The sequence below is a fragment of the Oreochromis aureus genome, linkage group 15, assembly GCF_013358895.1.
Source record: "Oreochromis aureus strain Israel breed Guangdong linkage group 15, ZZ_aureus, whole genome shotgun sequence".
NCBI lineage: Eukaryota > Metazoa > Chordata > Actinopteri > Cichliformes > Cichlidae > Oreochromis > Oreochromis aureus.
Window position 1 is genome coordinate 16,949,173 of NC_052956.1, and position 23,653 is coordinate 16,972,825.

The 23,653-nt window shown below is 38.1% G+C and overlaps 1 protein-coding gene across 1 annotated transcript in view; it reads right to left on the reverse strand.

Annotated features, from left to right (window-relative positions):
• Positions 1–23,653, reverse strand: part of ryr3 (ryanodine receptor 3) — a 116,391-nt gene that overhangs the window by 87,503 nt on the left and 5,235 nt on the right. The window contains exons 2-4 of the mRNA XM_039598692.1: positions 9,661–9,780; positions 5,025–5,129; positions 2,680–2,700 (exon numbers count right to left, since the gene is read on the reverse strand). Of these exons, the coding sequence (XP_039454626.1) occupies positions 2,680–2,700; positions 5,025–5,129; positions 9,661–9,780 (246 nt within the window). The remainder of the gene's footprint in view (positions 1–2,679; positions 2,701–5,024; positions 5,130–9,660; positions 9,781–23,653) is intronic.

The window sequence follows — 23,653 nt, forward strand, 5'->3', positions numbered from 1 at the left end:
TGTCATAGACTAAAAGCAATATAAGTGATAAATATTACCATTCTGTAGCATATTCTTATATTTCACTTTTACTTTTTCCCATGTTCTAGTGGGTCCTGTTGTGGCTCTAATGTGAAAGAGGATATGATGTAATATAATATACTGTGGTATAATATAATATCACATGATATAATGTAATATCATGGATCACTTACGAGTTTAATTTGTCAGCAACTTTCTGCCAGCCCTCTCTCCTTGCTTTTGCAGCCTTTGCAGTGTTCCCCTGCGTTTTAATTAAACTCTGAAACTCCTGCTATCCCTCAATCAAGAGTTCTTGCTTTGCTGCCGTGAGATACTGCGCGCGCTCCTTCGACATCTTCGCCGACCAATCACAGGGTTGCCGATCAATGTTTCTACTATCGATGCGTAGCCCCTTTTAAGCCACCCAGTGATCTCAGATTACTTCATCCAGCTATACTAATCGTCAACAACAGGTGTGTTCGGAGAACCGGATTAGCGAGCTCAAAGTTAGCGCGATGATTTGATCTTGGATGTGTCATTTGATCTTGGATGTAGTAAGCGAGGTACGAAGAACAGGCCCCTGGACTGTGCTGCCGTCTTCCTGTGTCATGACCCAATTATAGCCAACCTTTAGCTCTCAAACAGATATTCTCATATTTTACTCTACCAAACCTTTGGTAAACAGAGGACTTCATGGTTGACTTTCTGACTGCAAGGTGCCCAGGTCCTGTGACTGCAAAACAAGCCGAGATCATCACCGCTCCACCACCATGCCTGACAGTTGGTATGAGGTGTTTTTGCTGTGGATTATGACCGAAAGGACAATCCAAAGGACAATGTTCCAGAAGCCTAGTGGTTTGTTCAGATTCAACTTTGCAAACCTAAAGGGTGCTGCCATGTTTTCTTTTCTCCTGGCAACCCCTCTAAACACGCCATACTTGTTCAGTCTTTTTCTAATTGCACCATCATCAACTTTAACATGCTAACTGAGACCTGTAGAGTTTGCACAGTTTGACCTTGGGTTGACTTTGCTGAAATGTCCTGTCCTGGTTATAAGCATATGTTAAAATCCAGACCAGCAAACTATCAGAACTTCTTCTTTTACAGAGCTGGTCAAACTTGCTGAAGATCAGTTAATATGTTGTACCTGGCTGTTACTGCTTCCATAGGAATTAAAGGGGTAAGTAAGCATGAACTAAGTTCTTTTTGTTTTGTGTTTTTTTAAGAACAGGTTGGCATTAAATCCTGTAAAATCTGTCTTTCTGACCAATGACCAGCTTCTGCAACACATACAAGGATTTCATTTTCTACCATGCTTACTTTTTTGCTGGACGCTCATCAGTTATTGACCAACTATACCTAACCTAATACCTAGAGTAACTAAGATAATTCCCACAAATATATTCTTGCTTGCATTTAAAAATGTGATGTATATGTACAACTGCCAATACTCATTAACATTTACAAGAATTAATCATTGTCCATTTTTTTTCCAAAGCTTGCTGTAAAGCTTCTGAAGGTTTTATAGCAAACTGTGACTAATGGATCTTCCTAAATGTACAGTTAATATCTTATCTCATATGGAATGGCCTGAGGATGGGAAAAAGCAAAGTAATCAATTTTCCAAGGAGGAGGAAAAAAGATTAAGCCCAGTCTAATTTGCTAAGTACCACCTGATACATTGACTTTCATGTACATATTTAATGTGCTGTCCTTCAAATCACTGGATAACATACAGCTTAATTTGCTTTGCATTAACTTAATAAAATCACATTAAAATATCATATGCATTGTGATGTGCAGTGTTTGACAGGTAGTTAATAATAATAATAATAATAATAACAAAAAAATAATAATGAAAACATTCATCCAGTAATCTGATCCCAAACATTAAAAGTGCACTGAATAATCCTCAACAGCTGTGCATGTGAAGACTCTGAAATCAAAACTGATTTCAGGACATTTCCTCTTGTCAGTACTCTTAAAATCAATTGATGTTAGAGACCAAACCCAGAGAAAACAGAGAAGCACACCGAGACCACAAAGCGAGTTTCCTGCCAAAATGTGGGTTTTCTAAATTAAATAAATTAATGACCAAGGATACCACTTGTAAGCTAAATTTATGATATGTAGCAGAGATATTTCAAGTTGTAAATCAAGGGTTGAATTTAGTCCATGAAAAAACAAACGGGGATAATAAACGCTTGAGCAAATGATTAGCAGACTTTTAAGTGCTTACACACAAGGTATACAGGCAAAGACATTTTAATCATGAGCAAAGTTTGACAGTACCAATGGATGTCTATTTCTAGACTACCATAAGAGCTCTGTGACAAGTTAATCAGTTGTCTCTCCACTAGTCTGACCACTGATGAGGAAAAAGCCTAATTTACTATCTTGAGGATGTCAATCCCCCCCAAAAAGTGTCCTTTTAATTCTGTTAATTGAAAATTCAGTAAGGTGGTAACTTTAAATGTACTACCAGTAGCATAATAATGGTGGTATAAAATATATTACCTGCCTTCTAGTTAAATACATGACAAATAAAGCTTTTAAGACAGTCAAGAAATAGACATTGCTTTAAGTGAAAGCACTTAAAGTTTCAACCATTTAACTGCCCGTAAGTACGTCTGTCATGCACGCTGACAACATGATGGATGAACAAACTGATGGACCTACCCATTTTTCATGGTCAGCGCTCTAGTAACACACAAATACAAATAAAAAGAATGTGTTATCGGGATGTATGGCAGTCAATTACACAAAGTTGAGAGCAAAAATTGGGAGAATTATAGTGGTGTGAGGAGGTACAGCGATTTATTAGCCTTGCTACCAGAGAGTTTGTATTCTAGCCAACATCATGTTGTCTTGCCAAACAAGGCCAGCCAACAATGTTGCACTGTTGAGCACAAAACAAATCTGCTACCCAGGCTAATAACAATGCAGTGCTGATTTTCCAGTGAGGGGAACCAAGAGGTTTACAAACTAAGACACTTAAAGAAACATCTGTGTCAGAGGCCTATGCTGTGCAGAGCAACTGAGCACTTGGGCTATTTTGCATTAGTATTGTAAGCTTTTGTACAAATAACTGTGATGCCCTGTAGTGGTCAGGATCCTGTAATTGCTACAGTTGTACTGCACAATGATTCATGCTACCATCGCTTTGTCATCTCTATTCCTACAGTATCAGTGGTCTATCCAAAGTTTTGACTAATAATAATAATGATAATAATAATAATAACAACAACAACTGAATGTGTCACCTGAGGAATGCTTTCTAACTAAGAACAGACCATGTGTACTGAGTAGGAACAGTGACTAAAAATTACAAACAATTACAAAAGCACAACATTTTTTGTATGTAGGCGTTTATCCAAATTTAAATGCTAGAGCACTGTTTTCTCTTTGTTTTTCCCAGAAGAAATTTAGAGTAAACAAGGGTGTATCAAGCGCTACCCATCGCCTGACCTCGCTTTATTAAATCTATAATGTGCTGGGTGATGAGAATAAATGAAACATGAAATGGCTCTCTTAGAGCACAGCAGCATGAGTGAATATGAACATCTGACTGGTTTACAAACCACATGCAGCCCACTGGAGGGCTTCCGTGCTATCGATGACCCCCACACGGCACTACAGAGAATCTGCCATATCTAATATTACTTACCTGCTCTAATAAACATGTCATGTAAGCTGGTGCAGCGACGGGAGGGAGAGGCTCACATTGTTCGTGTAAATCAAGAGAGGATGTGATGGATGCAGCAGTGCACTCACAGATAATTTCCCCCCTTTCTTTCACCCTCAGTGACCTTTATTTATCTCTTTTCGCACATCAGGAATGTATTACAGAGAATGAAGGGAGACAGGTTCTGCTTAGAATTCAATTACAGTTCTCATTGTTAAAATAGTTCAGAGCATTGCTAGGTCTGGTCTGGTCTGGTCTAAATGCTACTGGGATTTGATTCAAGCTACTTATTGATTTTTACCACGGTAACTTTAAAAAGTTAAAAATCTGCTTCACAAAAGTTTCAAATATAGACACAGTTACTCATGAACTGTCATTAACAAATAAACCTTTTTCAGTTTAGACTGACATTTCAGGCAACTGTGTTTGATGTCATGGTTAAAGCAAGCTTATTTCCCCCCATTCATACCACTCTGTTCTAAATTGTGTTCTCATAGCTTTACACTTTAAACTTTTCCCATAAGGAACTAAAAGCTGACCAGCTGAAAGAAAAAAAAAAGCTTCAATCAAAGAAAGCAAAAAAAAATATGTATACATACACATTTTAATTCGAACCCCTCAGACACAACCAGACAACAAAAAAGATGTAATGAGCCAAATGGGACAGTTACTTGCGTCATGTTCCTTTGTGTGCTGATGTTAATTATCACAGCTACTGTGACTATAATGACTAATGACTATAGCTAAATACGAACTGTATAAAACAAACACAGCCATAAAACAAATATCCAGGTAGCTTTGACAAACATTGAGTTTTGTTAGTTTAGTGAGTCAGATCAGGTTCTGTTATGACTATTAATGTCTGTCATTGACCAGCTGGATTTTCATTTGATGTTCAAAATCAACCTTTAAATAGGTGTAAAGTTTGGAATTAGCCTTGACTGGGAGGCCTGAAAAAAATTCCAGTATTTGAAGTGAGAAGCCCCTTGAAGTAGATTTCATGTATTTATATTTCCAGTACTTTGACTGCTCCGACTGTGAGAGCTTTTAAAGTTGATTAGCCATAAATAGCCATAAGGTAAATTGTGCTAGCTTGAAAAGGGAATGAAGAATATTGTTAATTTACACTGATATTATGCCTTATTAAATACCAAGACATTTACTGTTAAGAAAAAACAAAGCTCAAGGCCATCTTACAGCAGACTATTAATGATAGATTACAGACTGATTAATTTTGGTTTGTGTGCATGAATGTGTTTGTCTTGCAAGCATTTGAGTGTGTTTGTATGCATTAGATTGAGAACAAGGGAGCATCAGTGGGGAGGAGGAATGTACTCACCCCTTCGCTGTTCTGCCCAGTGTTAGCCAGCATCTCCTGCAGGGCTCGCACTGACAGTGACTGCTCCAGCACAAAGTTACAGATACAAAGGTCCGGAGGAACATACTGCATGACAGAGAGAAAGAAAAAGAAATTAGTGTGCAGGGAATGAGGAAAGGACAAAAGCTCAGGAGGAACGAAATCAAAGTTGAAGAATGTAGGTATTTTGAGCAAAATCAGACTCTTCTCAGTACAAAAAAAAATAAAAATAAAAATGTACAAGAAGTTTACCGTCCTAGAATTTCCTTTCATGTCATCTGCAGGGCCTCTGCACCTAGCTTCCCTAATCTGGAGTACTTTTTTCCAGAGATGAAAATACCAGGTTGATATAAAAAGAACTTGAGACTGAAACGTTCAGAGACACAACCTTTGAAGAAACCTCGTACTGACTGTGAAACTTATTCTATAAATGTATTTAATGATTCGGATGATGTGCACCATCCAAACAAACCACTGGCTTACATAAATGTCAGTGTGACATAGCTTTAATCCAAAACCAGCAACTAAATATGGACAAAAATACATATGATACTGGTTAAATAGCATAGGGGCATTGAAATTACATTTGTGCATTAGATTTTAGATACAAATTTTTAAAATGGAGTGTTAATATGTATTTTAACATTCCTTTGAGCTGACATATACTGGTTTATTTAAGCACATGTGATCAACATTGCAGAATTGTTTACAGACGTAAATGGTTACCAAATTAGTTGCAAGCCCTGATCTTAGACCAAATCAAGTGAAATATGTAAACTCCTGGCACTCATAAATAATTCTAATAACTCGCATCTTCTTTGCCATCCTGGGATTATGAGGAACTGTGCAGCCTGGAGCTACAATGACCAGTTATTAGTCTGGCTAGACCTTATTCCTCAGGGCTCAGGGTTGTTTCACTCTCTGTTGTAATAGGGATCAGATTTGGCTTTTAGAGTGAAGAGCACATTTGCTATGCTTCAGTTAATTTAGTAATAACTGCCTTCTATAAATTATTAAGTGATGAAAGTTTTTCAACAACACGGCGTTATGTGGTCCTGGGATGATTGTGAAAAAAATACAAAGTTTATTCAAAAGGCTATTTCATAGGGATGGTCTTTGAGAACAAAATAAGACATTTAAAGTTATATAGTATATACTACAAATTACTTGTGGCTCAAAGGCAGTACTAAAGCTGGCCCATTCATTAGCATCTGTTTGTCAAAGTATAAAAAATATTTACTTTGTGATTTGCTAGATGGCACTGTTGATTAACATTACACTGCCCACAAGACATGTTAAACAGTAAGTACAAAAACAAAATAGCTCTAAGTCCATGTCTCCCAGATTTATTTCCATTTCATAACAACAGTCACCTTCACCTAACATGACTCTCATAAATCATGTCCATCTCTTTCCAGCAAAGAAGATTATAAGCAGTGATTTAAGGTACTGGGTGATTGCCCTTAGTGAGTAACATAACCGTCTGACCCTCGACCCCTGCAGTGAGGTGAGAAATGTGAGCAGAGTGGGGGGCTGCTGGGTGATAATGAGGATGCGGCTGCTGTGCAACTTAACACAAACATGCAGAGGAACCTCTAAAGCTACAGGGTGTCTGTGTATGCGACCGTCTCTCTGCATCCCAAAACCAACAACCTGCACACAATTGCTGTCCACTCAGATATTTATGGTTTTCTTTACCTTCATGTACATTTGGATAAGAGGTCCACATTTGCTATGTTATGAAAAAAGCATTTTATTAAAGGCTAGAAACCCCGAAGAACAAAACTGAGAAAGGCTCACTTTAAAATTGAGTTTTGTCTTGACACGATGTAGCTACACCTGTGGTGTCATGCGACCTTCTACAGTGCTAACTCGCAACCTGCTGCAAACCTTACACCTCTTATGAATTATTCACCACCAATTTTCCAATTATCATACTTCTTCCAGGCTTGGGAAGACACTCTGATCACTCCGACTGGTCTGGGCAGAGCAGACACTGTGTCTCACTGTGGTCACATTCACCTTTAGAAAGTTTAATGTCTTTCGTGCCCTCCACAGCGAGCTTCGCTCAATAAAAATGGGTAAAATAATCCTTCAGGAACAGGATTTTTCCATGGCTAGAATACTATTTCTTATGAAAACTATTCAGAAGAGATCAAACTACAATAGTAATTCTATTGTCAAGTCATTTCGTTTTGTTTGATAAGTCTGATCATATTTCAAAATGTATCTTACTAACAGTCATGGTCTTTGTAGCTAAAGTCTGACTATAGACTATAGAATCTCATACAACAACAACCTTAAGAAACTAGCCTTTGTTCCTTTGTTTATGAGAATGGTAGCTACAAAAAAAAAATAACCCAAGCTTTCAATGTATCCGAAGTATTGCTTATAATATCCCATATTAATGCACACATTATATTTAAAACAATGTCTCAAAAGCCCTTGTTTCACTTTGGCCTTTTCTCTGGCACTGGCAAGCAGCCAGGCTTCGTTAGAGTCTTGGAAATGGAGGTGTCAACACCTGAGATAAGCTAGCAGATGACAGCCACTTTCTTCGGGCCAAACCACAGCTATCACCCTTAATTCTCGACCACATTTCACACTCAAGGAGGCCAGAAGCATTGTCACTGATCCCAAGGTGAGAGGTGCTCGTGACAGTCTGTCTAGAGCTCTGCAGGTGTTGCCCTCCAGCTCAACAGTTTCAGGTGAGTGAGCAAAAACATACCCACAGGTCCAGAAATTTTATTCAAAGTCATAATGCTCAGTGGCCCATTTAAAGCCTCTGCATATGCACATCTCATAAAAAAAAAACAAAAAAAAAAAAAAAAACACACAAACCTGGCACTGCAGAGCCAGGTTTGTTTGGCCATGGGATATAACTAATGGCCGCTTCATTAGTTACAGCTGTTCAACTGCTTGTTAACACAATCACATAACAACTTATTCAGCATTTCGCCAGGCGGACAGGGTCAAGATGATCTGCTAAAGTTCAAAGTGAGTATCAGAATATAGAGGAAACTTGATTTAAGTTATTTTTAATGCATGTGGAATAGTTGTTGGTATTTCAGAATTTGCTGATCTCCAAGGATTTTCCCATACAACGACTCCTAGGATTTTCAGAGAATGGTCAGACAACCAGAAAATGTCCAGTGAGTAACAATTCTCGGTTTAATTGCTCAATGATTTAATTAATGTAAGACGAGAAAACTGAGATTCTAACACAGCTCTATCAGCTATTGGTGCTATTACATAATCACACCCAGTAGATGAGTTTTCTTAAACAATAAAAGAGAGAATATGTCTAATTGTGTCAGAATATTCTTATCTGAAGTAATTTCAAGAGAGCAAGCTGCTCAGATAAATATATTTGAGGACTGTCTTTGCTGAACATTAGATATGAGGTTTTCCAAAACCTTAATATGCCGCTACATCAAGAAAACAGCTTCTTACAGCCTCTTAAAACTTCTGGCTGTCCACTAATAACAAATGTTACTTGTATCTAGAAGCTAAACTAATCTGAAAAAATATTTAGCTTTTTTATGTTTTGATCATCCAGCTTTAATACTTGTCCCATGTTAAGTCAGAAGGAAGCAGCAATTATTTGTATGAAACTAAATTATACAAAATTATAGAAATAGTCTGTTAAAATGATTGATAAGGAATACACCTTTCAAAGAATGGATTTATAGCTTTGTTGTTTGAAAAATAAGGAAACATTTATGCAGACAATAACAGTACAAGCTGCAGTCACACAGTCCTTGAAACCAGTCAGCAATCCCCTGGCAACGATCTACTGCTAAGATAGAAAATGTATTTCCCAAGCAGTTGACAAGTGGTTGCTAGAGGTTGCTTGCTGTTACCAAGTTAAACTGGTTGCAGCACGATGCTAGTGGTAGTGAAATCAGACTACTGCTCGGCAAGTAGTTAGCAAGTGTTTGCAGACAAGCCAGTGTTTTCCATGTAAACTATAGATGAACATGCAGTTCGCTAGCAATCACAAAGAGGTTTTTGGTGGGGCAACAACTTTCACCTATCGATAGCCAGGAACTTCCAGCCACCGCATGCAACCTGGCTAGGGAATACACATTAGCAACTGCAGTTTTCCAGGGGATTGCTGCTTGGTTTCCAGGCCTGCATGATGGCTCAGTCACAATACAGTCAAAATGAGACCTGCAACTGCCTCGTTTAAGCGGAAAGAAAAACCGGGTAACTACACTGAAATTTTTCAATTTTTCAGACCAGTTTGAAGTAGGCGAACACTTTCAATCAAAAGGCAATTGCACAGGTCAACTGCTGGGAGGCAACTCTGAATGTAAGGAGCTAATGTGAATTTTAGCTTAATATGCAATTCCACATATGCAAACAACATCAGATTTGCTATGCAGAGTTTCGAATTTATTCCTCACAGCATTAAATAACATCTAGTTTCACTGAACACATTTGGAACATGGCAAGTAATGTGAAGAAAAAGTTCTGCAGCTCATCTATTAGAGCTATGGTATGTTTTTAGTTTAAAGACAGTGTTTACCATTTTTTTTAAAGGAATTGTTTAGTACTAAAATTTCTTTAGTAGCTCTTCAGTAGCACAACAAACGAAGCTGTGGGGCATCCTCACCTTAGCTTCAGATGTTGATTCCAGGTAACATAGACGGTTTCCAAGTCCCTCGGCGGCCAGGCAGAACTTACGATGCTCCTTCTGGATGGTGGCCACACTCTGGAGCACCACCTCATCGTCCTGCCAGAAGAAAAAGAAGGGTTAAAGCCAAAAATGTACTTAAATTAATCCACCCAAAATAAAAACTGGATATCTTGCTGACCTAGCATTGAAATACTCCAATTCACTGCACCTTTGGTTTTTAGAGTCATAGTCAAACAGATTTCAGATAAACATGAGCGTTATCTGAAATGCTAAAGAACTCTTTTTTCTTTTTCTTTCTTTTTTTTTTTAGATATTAATGTATGTGTAACAGAAGAGAGTTAGCATTAAAAAAAAAACCCAAAACAAACCAAAACAAAAAACAAATCAGAGCAAGATCCATCTTTTATAAAAATACAATCTTTGTCTTTAATTTTCCTAATAGGTGTTCCACATGAGTTTGAAAAGTGAGTGTAGCATTTAGCCTCTACAGGCTGGATAGTTTCAGGGGTCCTTATAAATGGCAAGCACTTAGTTTTCTCAGAGTTTAAAACAAATTCATATGTGATAAGAGATTTCTAAAAAGCTTCAAAAGGAGACTGTATATTTTCAATGGCCAGATCAACAGAAGAGCCAGTGGCATATAAAACAGTGTCATCTGCATAGAAATATACATTACAGTTTTGGGAGGCAGAGATAATACTGTTTGTGTACAGGGTGAATAAGAAAGGTCCCAGAATGGGTCCCTGTGGAACACCTGTATGAAAGGTAAATGGACTTGACCTGAAATCCTTGGAAGAAACTGCCTGAATTCTATCATAAAAGGTATTCATTGGCAATAATAAGTAATGACTTTTTTTCTTTGCTTTTGGCTTGGCAAGACAGTTTTGAGATTGGGGTATTGGGGATAATTATTCAAATCACTATTACCACATTTATGGAGTAGGAGCACCTGTGCAGCATTCAACACTTTGGGATTTTTGCCTGTACCAAGTCTTAAGTAGCTCCACTTTGCAATGTCTTAGACATTTGCTTAACAAATAAAAGATCCCTGGTCCATCTTAGGAGGAGAAATGGGTCCCTTGGGGAAGGTCAAAAAGTAGCCTGTAGCAACTGTTAAATCAAGAATATGAGTTATAGGCAGCATTAAGGTAAAGAAAGATGGTGTTAGATTTCTTTGGGTTTAAGGTGGCCAGTTTACTGTAGACTTCCCTATTGCTAATCAAAGTAAAAGAAAAACTTTTCCGATATTAAAGCTACACTTGTTATCTAACGCAATCTCTATAGCGTTAGATAACAAGTGTATATACACGATAGTCCAGCTAAAACTAAGTGCAAATTAAAAGTCTTGCAAATATCTGACTTATTAGTGATTTTCAAAAGCAGAACTTTCAGAAACTTTTCAAGGAAGTGATACAGATGAAGTTTTAAAATCTTTCCAGAGGAATCTGGAGAACTAGCCAACACCATCACCCAACACTGGAACAAAACAGGAACTTTAGAAAGATTTTCACAATAATATTCACGTAAGTTAAAGAGACATGTAAAATCCTGTTTCAGTAGCTCTGACTGCTGATGTTAGAACACACCACGTAGCCGTGGGATGTTTATGCAACAAACTTGGGATCTTGTTAATTATGTTGGTGACTGTTGCTCCTGCAAAACAGTAGGTTCTAACTGACTTTGAATGGATATTCCATGTTATTGAATCACCAGTTATTAACATTGTAGGAGATGGGCATAGAGGAACTGAACTTTTTGAAGATGGCTTGTTAGTGCGTTGTAATAAAGTGCTGGTAGTACCAGCCTGATGTCCAGTATCCAGTGTCCAGTTGTTTTGGGAGTTTGGGAGCTTGCTGATGACTACCCTCTCAAAGCTTGCATTGGAGCACCCCTTTTGTTCAATTCAACAACAGAAAAGGAGATAAACTACATTAATCAAAGTACTGAGGGCAACCAGTTTTAAGTGATATCATTTCTAAATCATTTACACAGATTCTGGTATTGCTGTGAAAAAAACAAAAAACAAAAAAAAAAACAGACCTCAACTCAATCAGCACAACAAATGAACATCTGTATCTGTTAGAGTGGAGAGCGGGCAGGCTCTATTTGGCAAGGCATGCACGGATATTGATTTGTTTGTGTATGCAAGTGTATAGTATGTGTGGTGTGTGCATGTCTCCTGCCAGCTCACGTCCCACACTAATCTGAGCTGATGGTTGCCATGGTTCTGGCTCCCACCTCCTTCACAGCAGTATTAATTCAATAGATTTCGATACAGGCTGTACAGCAGCCACAGACTCAGGAGGCAAGATAACAGACCCTAACAATATTTCAAATAACGGCACATTGGAGCCTAAATCATAGGGAATTTGGTGTGACTGCAAAATAAAAGCCCTAGCATGGAAAATCATTTAAGTGGGGTTTTTAGTTGCTGAATAATCTTGATGCACAAAGCATTCAATTTCAGCTCATACAAATCCTACAATATAGGAGAAATTTGTCTCCAGTCGGTAATTTCACACTGCTCTATGAATAAAAATGAATTGGAAACAACCGAAAGCATGCGTCTTTCAGGAGCTATTTTCTCTAATGACAAATCTGTCAGTTGTTTTAAGCAGACGTAAAATGTTAAAACAAGGTTGTAAAGGTTCAAAGTCAAGCTGTGTTTCATATTAGTCTTACTCTTTCTGGCATCTACATATAGGAGGTATTCATATATCAAAGATGGGCCCAACGGAGTAATAGGCCTGGATTTGCATGAATCAATAGTCTTTAATGTCTGCATACTAAATATATGGCCAGAGCCAGTTCACTTACCTTATTTAAAATAAATAAATACATAAATAAAATGAACAGGAGAACGGTTCACCTGGCTGTTTGTTTAAAGGTTTTCCAGTTCAATTAAACTGGTTGTTGCACACCAGGTGTGTTTACTTCCAAACTTCCACCATGAAAAAATGTGTCAAAGGCTAGAACAGGCTCTTCAGGTAGCCTACAGCAATCAGCAGGAAATACAGTATACAAGGCAAAAACAATTCCAATAAGCTTGAACATGGTCCTTAAACCTCAACACAGTCTGAACTCCCTTAGACAATTTTTTTTAAATTTATTTAAGTAGTCTTTTTATTTGTTGTGTGTGTGAATGGGTAAATGACTGGATATGTAAAGCGCTTTGGGGTCCTTAGAGACTACAAAAAGCGCTATATAAATACAGGCCATTTACCATTTACCATTTGTTCCCTGTCATGAGAACGTGATCCCACACTGCTTCAATCATGTTGAAGTCTGTGCTCTGAGGAGGCCAATCCATGACTGAGACTCTTCAGCTGTGTATTTGTTTATCCACATAAGCTGTTATCGCATAGAGGCAATACGTTTGGGATCTTTGTCATGCTTAAAATACAAAACTGTTCCCATTAATATGCTTTCCTTATGGTGGATTAAAACCTGGATTTCTTTTCTGTAGTCATATTTCAATTAATATTGAGAAAATTTCCAACACCACTGGCTGAAATGTAACCAAATAGCTTCTTTGCAGATTTTTTTTGAAGATTCATGGAAATGGCAACAAATTGTGTTTTTGTAATAAAGTGCCTAAGGACACAATTTAAAATTGGTTCCTTGCCAAGTTGTCTATTATGTGTAAACAACACTGGTCCATCCCTTGAGTTAGGTGCCTTTTTGTGCATGAATGATTCATAGGTTAGGGTTAAACAGCTTAACAAAAACAAAAGAACAACAACAAAATAATTCCTCTGAAAATGGTCAGCTACAAGAAAAAAACCCCCCACAGCCAAAATCCAAAGAAAAAAACCTTTTTAACCCTTTCACGGATAGTGGTCACTACAGTGGATAGCTATTCAAAGGCTGTTTTCTTGTATTTGTGCCAGTGTATATGGTATCCTTGGAAATACCAAATTCATAAGTCAAAACGTATGTTGTCCACCTAAGTGGACATGTAACAAACTCTTTGAAAAGTACATGTTAAAAAATGAAGTTCAAAAATTGTTTGTCATGCCTAAAGATGAATAAAAAAATACTTAAGAAAAAAATCCTGATTGAGGTTGTCATAATTCATGCACGAAAGGGTTAAAGACCTTCAAAAAGCTCAAGACTAGTTTGAAGAACAAAAATATACAATAAAGTATCTCCTTGGAAGCAAAACATAAAGAAATGAGCTGTTGTTCAAGACTTTTGCACAGTGCATTATATATTGATGTGGGTAAACACCACTCTGCTGGCTGCTGGTCTCGTGAAACACTGACCAGTGACTTTAATACTACCGGAGGCTTTGATCCACATGAGCAGCAACTGGATTAGTTGACCTTAAATGGCAGCAAGTACATTTCACCAACTTTAAGTTTAAACACAAAGAAAGACAATTTCTAACGTCTCCCCACCACTGAAATACAGCTAAAACAATGTCAGAAATTAATGAATAAACAAAGTAACAATTGAATTTTTAAGAATTATTTTTTTAAAAAGCCAAAGTTGCGGTTTTAAAATATATTTTGGTCATTCTGTAAGGTCCAAGTGAAACAATCCAGTGAAATGTCATGGTGAAATAAATAGGTGGTCAAACTGGCACAGTACCGCACATGGGCATCATTTTAAAAACCCGCAATCCAAGTGTGGGCTTCAGGGAGGTGATTACTGATAGCAGAAAGCATCAGTATTGGCTCAGAATCAATGCTGCAGCTTTCTTTGTAGTAGTGTGATGGAGGAAACACAGTTTGCTCTTACAGGCTACAGATAGAGAAACTCAATATGGCCACAGGATGACCCCAAGACTTGTCACCTCTTTAAAATCAAGTAAATACGGCTCTTTCTTTTCAGCTGTTTGGAATTCTGGTGGCCTTATGAAACCAATGAGGCCTGGCACCATTACCAGCATACTATATTTACCCTAGGGTGACTTGACTATGACCAAATCACAGATGACTTTTTAGTGAAATTTTCTGTTTGTTAGTAGGAAAAAAGTTGCAATACAAGTTGAAACTCCTGCACTGAAAACTGGACAACTATTACGGATTTGTGCATATTTGAAATCAATAAAAACAGACAACCACAGTGTCTTCCAGAGCCAGCTTCACTTTGATAGTGTTGCTTTAGAACCAGAAGTGGTCAGAGTTGCACTGAGATCAGGAATCTGCATAAACTGGATGACAAACTGTCATCTGAGCAGTGTGAAGCAACAGGAGGAAGAGCAGAATGGACGATAAAGCCAACATGGTTCTAAATAAAAACAACGACAGGGGACACTTTAAGGAGTGGATTTCTCCCGTAAAAATCCCATCGCTATGATCAGATTCCCAAATGTAATGAAATGGCCATGTGTGGCCACAGCCAAGACACTTTAAGACACTTTCTGTCTGTCTCTGCACTCTTGACTTGATTCCAAGCCAGAGAATCTGGTGAATCTAAGGCAAAGTGATCCCTGTAGAAGCAGTGTGACCATCTGCTAGACAGCTAAAGACCAGAATCATTACTATGTATAGGGCCCTGTCCTGTAGCAGGAGGAGGTAAATGAGGGTTGGGTGGCTGTTTCCTCAGCTTTCAAGTGTAGAGCGGGAACTTGACCCTGCCCACACCGAAACCAACCCCACCCGTCCTCTGAATCCTGTGACTTTGACACATCTCCAATCTAACAAATACAAAATCGTTTCTTACACTGGTTAGAGATTTCCTTGTATAACCACTGGAACTGTGTTGACTCTATCAGACTTGCAGCATTTCCTACTCTCTTTTTCTTCTTCTACTTCAATAACTGAACAGCCAGCCTGGCTCAACAGACAGCAACAGGTGGGCGTGTGTGCGCTGCCTGATGCATCCACCAACTGAAACCCGAGAACTCCCCATGCTCCAGCATGCCAAATAAACTCCCACAACTCGCCCGGCGCTGCCACCAATGTGAACTTGAGAAAAGGTGAATCTGTTCAATCCCTCAGTGTTTCTATTTTGATATGCAGGCTTTGCACACGTTCAGTGGAGAACAACACAGACAGGCTTTGACGGTTAGAAATGTAAGGAAATCAAGGAAATTCCAGCACATTCGTCTCCTTGTTCACACTGCCTCAGTGGGTAGTCTGTCAAAATTGCCCTGTCTGCTCGGGAGTCGTGTTTCTCATAAATGTCAGGCAGGGTGCTAAGTACAGATTGAGCTACGAGTTTTTAGTGAAGCTTAGCTAACAACATGGAGAGCAAAGCAGATACAGTGTAGATGTGTGAGAACTACAACCTGATAAGCTTGATATAGATTGATGTTGATGCCTATCTGATATGGATCTGATATCTGAGTTTCTGATATGGAAAAACAAGATTTTTTTCATAAACAACTGCTTTTCAGATCTAAAGATTCTTTCATTCATGACTGATCAGTCAACTCCAAGTACTTCACTATAAATGGGGATATTTTTCACAATCTCCCAACCTTATGTTAATTTTTTATAACCTTGTAGAGCCTTGGGTAAAAAAGAAAATGATAAGAGAAAAGCCTGACAGAGTGTAGTGGCAGTGAGAAATAGTACTTGAAGAAGACAGGAGTACTGAGTACCTGATAAATTAGTAATCTGATATTTTACTGTAGCTTTATGAGCATTTTTCAAAAGCCAAGATCCCCCTGAAGGTAGAAATAATCTTCTGCACTGAATGAGAGCTAATGACCCAAGTCAAAGACTCACAGTGTTTCTGGTTAATGGGCGAGGTACGTCAGGTTAGGCCACAGCCTGTTTTCTGCTCTGCCTCAATTTTTGTTTGAGACAAACTGAACTTTATCAGAACAGTCAGCTGCAATATTATATCTGTAGCTTCTCTATTGAGACAAAGATGCAACAGTCTTTAGGTAGTTGGTCTATCTTAAGGAATAAATGATGAATTGAAGCCCAATTCACTCTTGACTGTCTTCATACTTAAGAATTATATAAATGGTCTAATTACAGTATGCCCAACTCTTGCAAATATCAAACAAAGCAAAAAAACAAAAAAAACAAAACATGATGGTATAACACCATTCACATCTGAAAAGCTATTTGGCTATAAGATTCATGAAATCGCTCCATCCGTGAATCTCACACACGTATAAAACCTGGAATCCACTGATTTATATTCTGCGATATCGTTTGGGTGATCTTGTCAAAACGAATGAAATTTCGAACAAAGAAAAGTAGGATCAGATTTTGATCCACCACCCATTACCACACAGCGTCTGACTGACAACGGCTTCATTTTTCAGCATGACAATGATCCCAAGCACACTGTTAGTGCAACAGAAGCATACCTAGATAGAAAAAAGAAATAACACAAACATTCATTTATGGATTGGCCTCACCAGAACCCAGACCTCAATATTACTGAAGCAGTATGGGATCATCTTGACAGAAAATGGAACAAAGCCAGTCAACATCTAAAGAAGAGCTTTGAATGTTTGAATGTCCTGGAGAACTTTTCCTGAAGACTATGCAAAGAAATAACAAGAAAGCTTGTCTGAGAGAACATAAAGAAATAGGGCAGGAGTGGCGCAATACTGAAATGTATTTTAATAACGATTAAGTACTTTTCAATTACAGTGTTGGTATTTTTAAATTTAAGGTCAGGAGGGTCATACACATATCTCATCCCAGTTGGTGGTTATTCAGAGTGGCCATATGAAATAGAAAACTGGTTGAGAAACAGCTGAACTTCTTAACAAAGCCTTCTATTCAGAGAACTAGTCAGGGATTAGGATTTGTGCTAGTAGACAGAGAAAGCTGGAAATATCCCACAGCAGTTATTGATTTGATCTTACATTTATTTAATAGTTATTCTTGTCATGCAAAGCATACTCATTACAAGTAAGGTGTTTTGTTAAAAAAACAAAACAAAAGACAAATAAATGACAGCATTGTCCAAGAAAGATATTTTTGTCCTTTCATTTCAGATGTTTAATCTTCCACAGAAGTCCACAGCTCTCCCTCCTGCAATAACAATTCATCATCTATGCAAGTTTGTGTGTGAGCAGCAGTAGCTGTTACACTCCGTCAGTCAATGTTTTGAGTCATTAACAACAAAAGCTAGCCTGCCTTCTGCCATTACTTATAAATCTCTTAACAAAACACACATTCAGCCTCAGAGCACAAACAAAATCATTCAGCATAAAAAAGTACAGAATAATTTATAGTCGCTGAGCAGGACTCTATGTAAATTATTAACATTTCACATTGACAGAAAGCATAATGCGTTTTTCCTAAATATAAGGGAGAAACATTGACCTTTGCAGTCAGCCTTCCTGTGTAGTCGCTTACTGCTCCAGCCCTCCTGTCAATTCTCAGTCATCTCGTTGTTTGACAGGCAAGTCCTGCTGTACCTTGTCTAATTTCACTTCTCTTGACAATGTGTAGCGGGGCCCTGAACTCAGTCGGTTTGGATTTAACTCTAAGTTTCACCTTTTTCTCCTCTACCATCTACTGGCCTATAAAATAAACCCTGAAATTCTCACACTAGGCAAAAGTGTTGTTTTTCATTTATATTTAACCTTTGTTACAGGTAGCAGCCATTTTTAAGAAAAGCTGGCTAAGACGAGGTTTCACTTTTACAGCCCGACACAACATTAGGAAAGAGTTATACTGCACAATAACGAGTCCCAAAGTACAGAAACAATAGTCAGCAAAAACAACCACTCGGCATTCAACTTATTCAAGATAGTTTCCAATTCAGCCTTATAACAGTTTTAAATAAAATAAAATAAATTCTCTTCATAGAAAGCCCATTTACAGGTCAATTTTTTGAATTCTTGAATGTATTAGTGCCATATTGGATGTAGGTATATAGTTACTTTCAGCTGCTCCCTTGTCACACCGCATGTTTGACTCAACAGATGTTTTAGACCAGAGGCCATTCCTGATGCAACCATGAAAAAGATTTGTTCCCCCACCTTGGGAACCTTTTGTTTGCCAATCAAATGTGTAAACCACTGTGAGTAATAGTCATATACAAGATATGAATCAATCTGTCTGTAATAACCTGCTTTAGAACCTCTACCTTTAATGCGACCCTCTCTTTAAGCCAACTTTCTTCTGATTGGCCGATTCTTACAAGCAGAGGGTTTGAACAGCAGCTGGGTGGAACATCTGTTTACACAGCCAAAGCTGTGTTCCTGAGGTGATGATACGATAGCCACTCTCACTGACATCATATAGTAGCAGGAGTGCTCTATCCATTTTTGGTGTTTTTACATATAATGCTGAGCTGATTGTTTTAAATCTATAATAGTATTCATAGCCATAAAAAAAGAGAAGAAAAGCATTATAGTTTATCTGTCAAACACTTCAAGTGGCTGAAGGTGAAAACTTTCCCCCATCTCTCTCTTTCCACTAGAGAAACAACGGATCTGTCTGGATTACGACAGATTATGGATTATGACTGGAAGATTAATTTTAATAGCTTCTACAATAACAACTTTTACACTCAGTAAACTACAGAGGAAACTGAAACACTTTTTTTTAAATAATAATCAATTAAACTTATATAGGCTTTTGGCATTTGTAGAAAACAATGAAAGGCTGATGTCATGTATAATCAATACATCATTTATTTTGTTCTTGTTGTCATCTATAATTACTGCCATGGGGATTTTCACAAACAAACTAACCCTTAAGAAAATATCACAAAATATAGTTTGAACTTATCTGACAGTCTTGGAAAATCCTTGAGGAAAGTCTTTTTTTATGAAACATGTCCTCAGCACATGTTTAAAAACCAAAAAAAACCAAAAACAAAATACGAATCTCCCAGGCCTCAGGAGCTACACACTGATTTGTCACTGAAGATGCATTTTATATTGTACCGTCACTGTCACGCTTAACTTGGATACATATTAAAGTCTTTTTATATGTGTAGGTGTTCATATGCAAGTTTGTGTGAATACCTGAGATAACATCATGGCTCAAAATGAATAATGCACCACACATCTAAGCTCTATATTTTTTTAAAAATGAAAGAAAATTCTGCAGTCAGGCAGGTTTTGCCCGGCGGTACACTGCCATGGATCACAGACTCCAAGATTTATATGGTGTCCTCATAACAAATTGGATTTTCTTGGCTTAGTTTGTATGCATATTGCTTTAGAGCAGCTTCAAATAATAGAGGCCACCATGCGTGCAAGGCCGAGACGTCCACCTCAGCAGAAGCGCTGAAAAATCGAGGGGGGAGGCTTGAGATGGAACTGGGGAGTCTCTCGGTCTATCATCCTGTCTGATGAGACAGAGTGGACACAGGCAAAGTGTAGTGGGCTGTGAGAAGATTGTGTGTGTGTGTGTGCTCGTGAACTGAGAACCAGACAGAAAGAAGTGCAGATATCAGGTAAAGAGAAGACATTCACCTGAGACTGACTTTAGCCTTCTTTGATCCCTCTAAGCACTCAGCTCCTGGCCTATAGCATCAGGCGTTTTAGTCCACAAGCTGTCAGCACTGAGTGTGTCAAATTTGATGCAAACTTTAGCTCTGATGCTATTATAGCCTCACACATGTTAGGGCAAATACTGCTTCTTCAGAACACATTTCACAAAGGTCAAATTTTAATTCCTCCGACAGACTGGACAACTGTGGCTCAATAGAAGACGTGACAGGATAAAATCATTGAGCATTTAAGCGTTTTGCTATAGATCAGTAGCAGTCTGAGACAGGGTAAACCTCCCTCCGCACAAAGGCTAGACATGATTTCCAAATCCATCCTGCTGCAAGATGTCATTTCTACACTGCACCTGCCATGGCTGGATGCACACAACAAATAGAAGTTAGGATGTCACTGAGCTCACTGAAAAACTGACGATGAGAGAATTACTAGCGACATGACAAACATAATAATTATTTCTAAAACAGTGGAACATCTGAAAATGCTATTAAATGGTGGGATCAGTAATGTAAACAATACAATATTTCTATTTCTGTCATGTTCATTTGAAAAAGAAAAAAAAAAGGACGTGGAAATGAGTCCTTGAACTTTTTTACTACTGTAAAATGCACTTGGCACCCAACTGACTGTATGCCAAGGTGTCCCTGTAAAAATGCTTATATACTCAGCACACTTAAAGCTCCTATAAAAAGAACTTGTGTCAAATGGCAAAGAGAAAATAATTAACTGGCACCTGAATCTGCAGCTCTGCTCATCTCAAAGGAGTTTTATCATGATGTACAGTTTATTGTTTGGTAGTTTGGCTTGTTTTAGTTCAGTCTTACTACCTTCAGTGCCACTTCCACTCCAGGCTGGGGGGGCATATAAATCTCTCATGCAAAACAACTAAAACAGTCACCGTATGAAGTGTTCTTGTAGGACCATAGTTTGGAGAAAAAAGAAAAGAAAAAAAAACTGAGAAGATACACTTCTGAAGCCTTAATTAATCCACTTTTACCTTTTAAAGGGTAAAAAGATGTTAACTGGCTCTTGTAGGAAACACCATTGTGGCCAAAGATGTAACAAAAAGCTAAACTGTGCTGGGCTTAACTGAAAATGAACTACATGACCTAAGAGACACTTAAAGTTTAAGAGGCTCGGTGGCTGCACCTTTTGCTGTCCTCTGTTGATTAATGAAGGTAATTATTTAGGTTGAGAGTCCGCTCACGCTGCTGCTGCGCCTACTGGGATTCGCATGCTGACTCTACCTGGACCCCCACAGCAACTTGCTGCACAACGTCTGAAGCTGAAACTGAACAGTCTATCCAAGACACAGACTACATTTGCTTGGATTCCTGGCTGGGATATGAAACTTAAGGCATGTAGGTTGAAATTATGTTGCTCTATAAGTGAATTTAGAGAGAATTATTGATTATGACTGTATAATGTTTGCTCATTTAACTGGTTACATCCTATGGGGACAGCATTTTTGTGGGATAGCAAAACAAGGCATAGCTGTGTCAAAAGCAAAAACAAAATATGAAAGGGGACTGTTTTGAAGTTAAGAACTACCTTCAATTTTATATGCAGCTTTTTGGGAATGAACACTTACATAAGGCCTCCAGGTGAAGGCATACCCAAAAGCCTCACACTGGGTTAAGAGACAAGAGCCTTTCCCTCCCTCCTTCATGTTTTATGGGCATTACATAAGCTGTTCAGCACCAGTTAAAATGGCTGGAAAGTGAATAATGAGAAGATTAGGTATCACTAGCTTTAGCAAACAGAAGAACAATGAAAGATAGACATTTTCCTGCTAATGCAACTCCACATGAGCTTATATCTATATCATCTTGTGTGACCAATTCATTTATTGTTCAGTTAAACAGGGCCACCCAGTCACACCCCTAGTTTTGCATGTAGAAATCTAAAGCATGGAGAAGAGTTAGTGCACGACCATTACGTCAAGGTTGTGTAAATGACGAGGATGGCAGCAGCCTCGCTGTCCTTCAGTTCTGATGACTGTAAAGAACTGGACCTGCCAGAGAACACGCTGTTGCTTTGCCATCACAGCGTGTTCAATCAATACAGAGGAAATCCTTCTCATTCAATTTAGATCAAGCTCAGGGAGGTTCACCTGAGGCCACAGGACAACACTCCATATCTTATTAGAGAGACAAACTTTGCAAGGGCGCCAAATTGAGCAACATGCTCAATCCTTCAATCAGGCTGCAGTGCCGCTTATATTCTGCCGTGTATGAGTAGTCAGCCCTGTTATATTTCTTTGAAGCCCGCTTGAAGTGCATAGTTCATGCATTGTAGTGCTATGTCTCTGTGGACACATCCCGAACGGTCACAAAAAACTGGCGGGCGCACAGATGTCTGCATGAAGTCTTGCTCTCACACGTTCAGTGGACCCTTGCAGAATCATGATATGGAAATTTTACCATGCCCATTACTTTTCAGTATTGCTGGCTATGCTAGATTTAGTCATCTGCTATAAATGCAAAGCTGCCTCTGTGAAATGATTCATTATTAGTTATGGGGACATGCAAGACAGAATATGTGGTCTCATTTTTCTCCAGTTTAGTTTGTGAGCAGCTTGAAATCAGAGTTGAACGGCATTACACTTAATTTACTGTCAGATATGGAAGCCATGCAGGACCATAATAAACTAAAAAAGAAAATGGAATTTCATAGTAGCACACCTGTATTTCCACATTTACGTGTGTTATTTTAAAAAAAAGAAAAAAAAAAAGGAAAATGCAATAATCGCCATTATTCTGTATTCATATTACATGAAACAGGAAAAGCTGTTTACACTTTATTTTCAAATAGAGTCTTAGAAACAATATTCAAATATTAAAATGGAAAGTTAAATGGTTTACATACACACAATGCAATTTATTAAACATTCAGCAAGCATTTCCATAGTGAAGTAGTCAGAAACTGCATCTGCTTGCAAAAAAGGTGAATGAAATTGCACTGTTGTATTTTAATTTTTTTTTTTTAAATGACAAAACATCCGAATATTTCCCAAAGTATGGCAGCTTATAACTTCAAAGATTATAACTTTTTAACTGTAAGATACATAAAATGTTCATAAAGAGGTGTGAAAATTAAACACGCAAATTATATCGTTGCATTTTCATCTTTGCTCAGCACTAAAATGCCATTTTCAAGATTACAGGATTTCATTTTAACGTTGCCTGAAACGGATTTTCATATTCAAATACCTAACCCTAAAGTATGGAAGCCCGTTTCCGCCACTAAAAAAAACAAAAACAAAAAACAAGTATCCATAACATAAGTCGAAATTTCGAGAAACATAACTCAAAATTTGGAGAAACATAACTCGAAATTTTGAGTTACTTTTCTCAAAATTTCGAGTTAATAACTCAAAAGCGAGTTAATAACTCGAAATTTCGAGTTAGCTCTGCCAATCAGTAATCTACGTGAATGAGGTCACTTTCTTGTTACCCGGAAGCATATGGCGCAAAGTAACGCGCACCCAAAACCGGATCGCAACAAATTGGCGCTTTCGCGAGTACGTTTGCTGATAGTAATGCCATGTGATTCAGCAAATAACACAAGGATTTCATCATT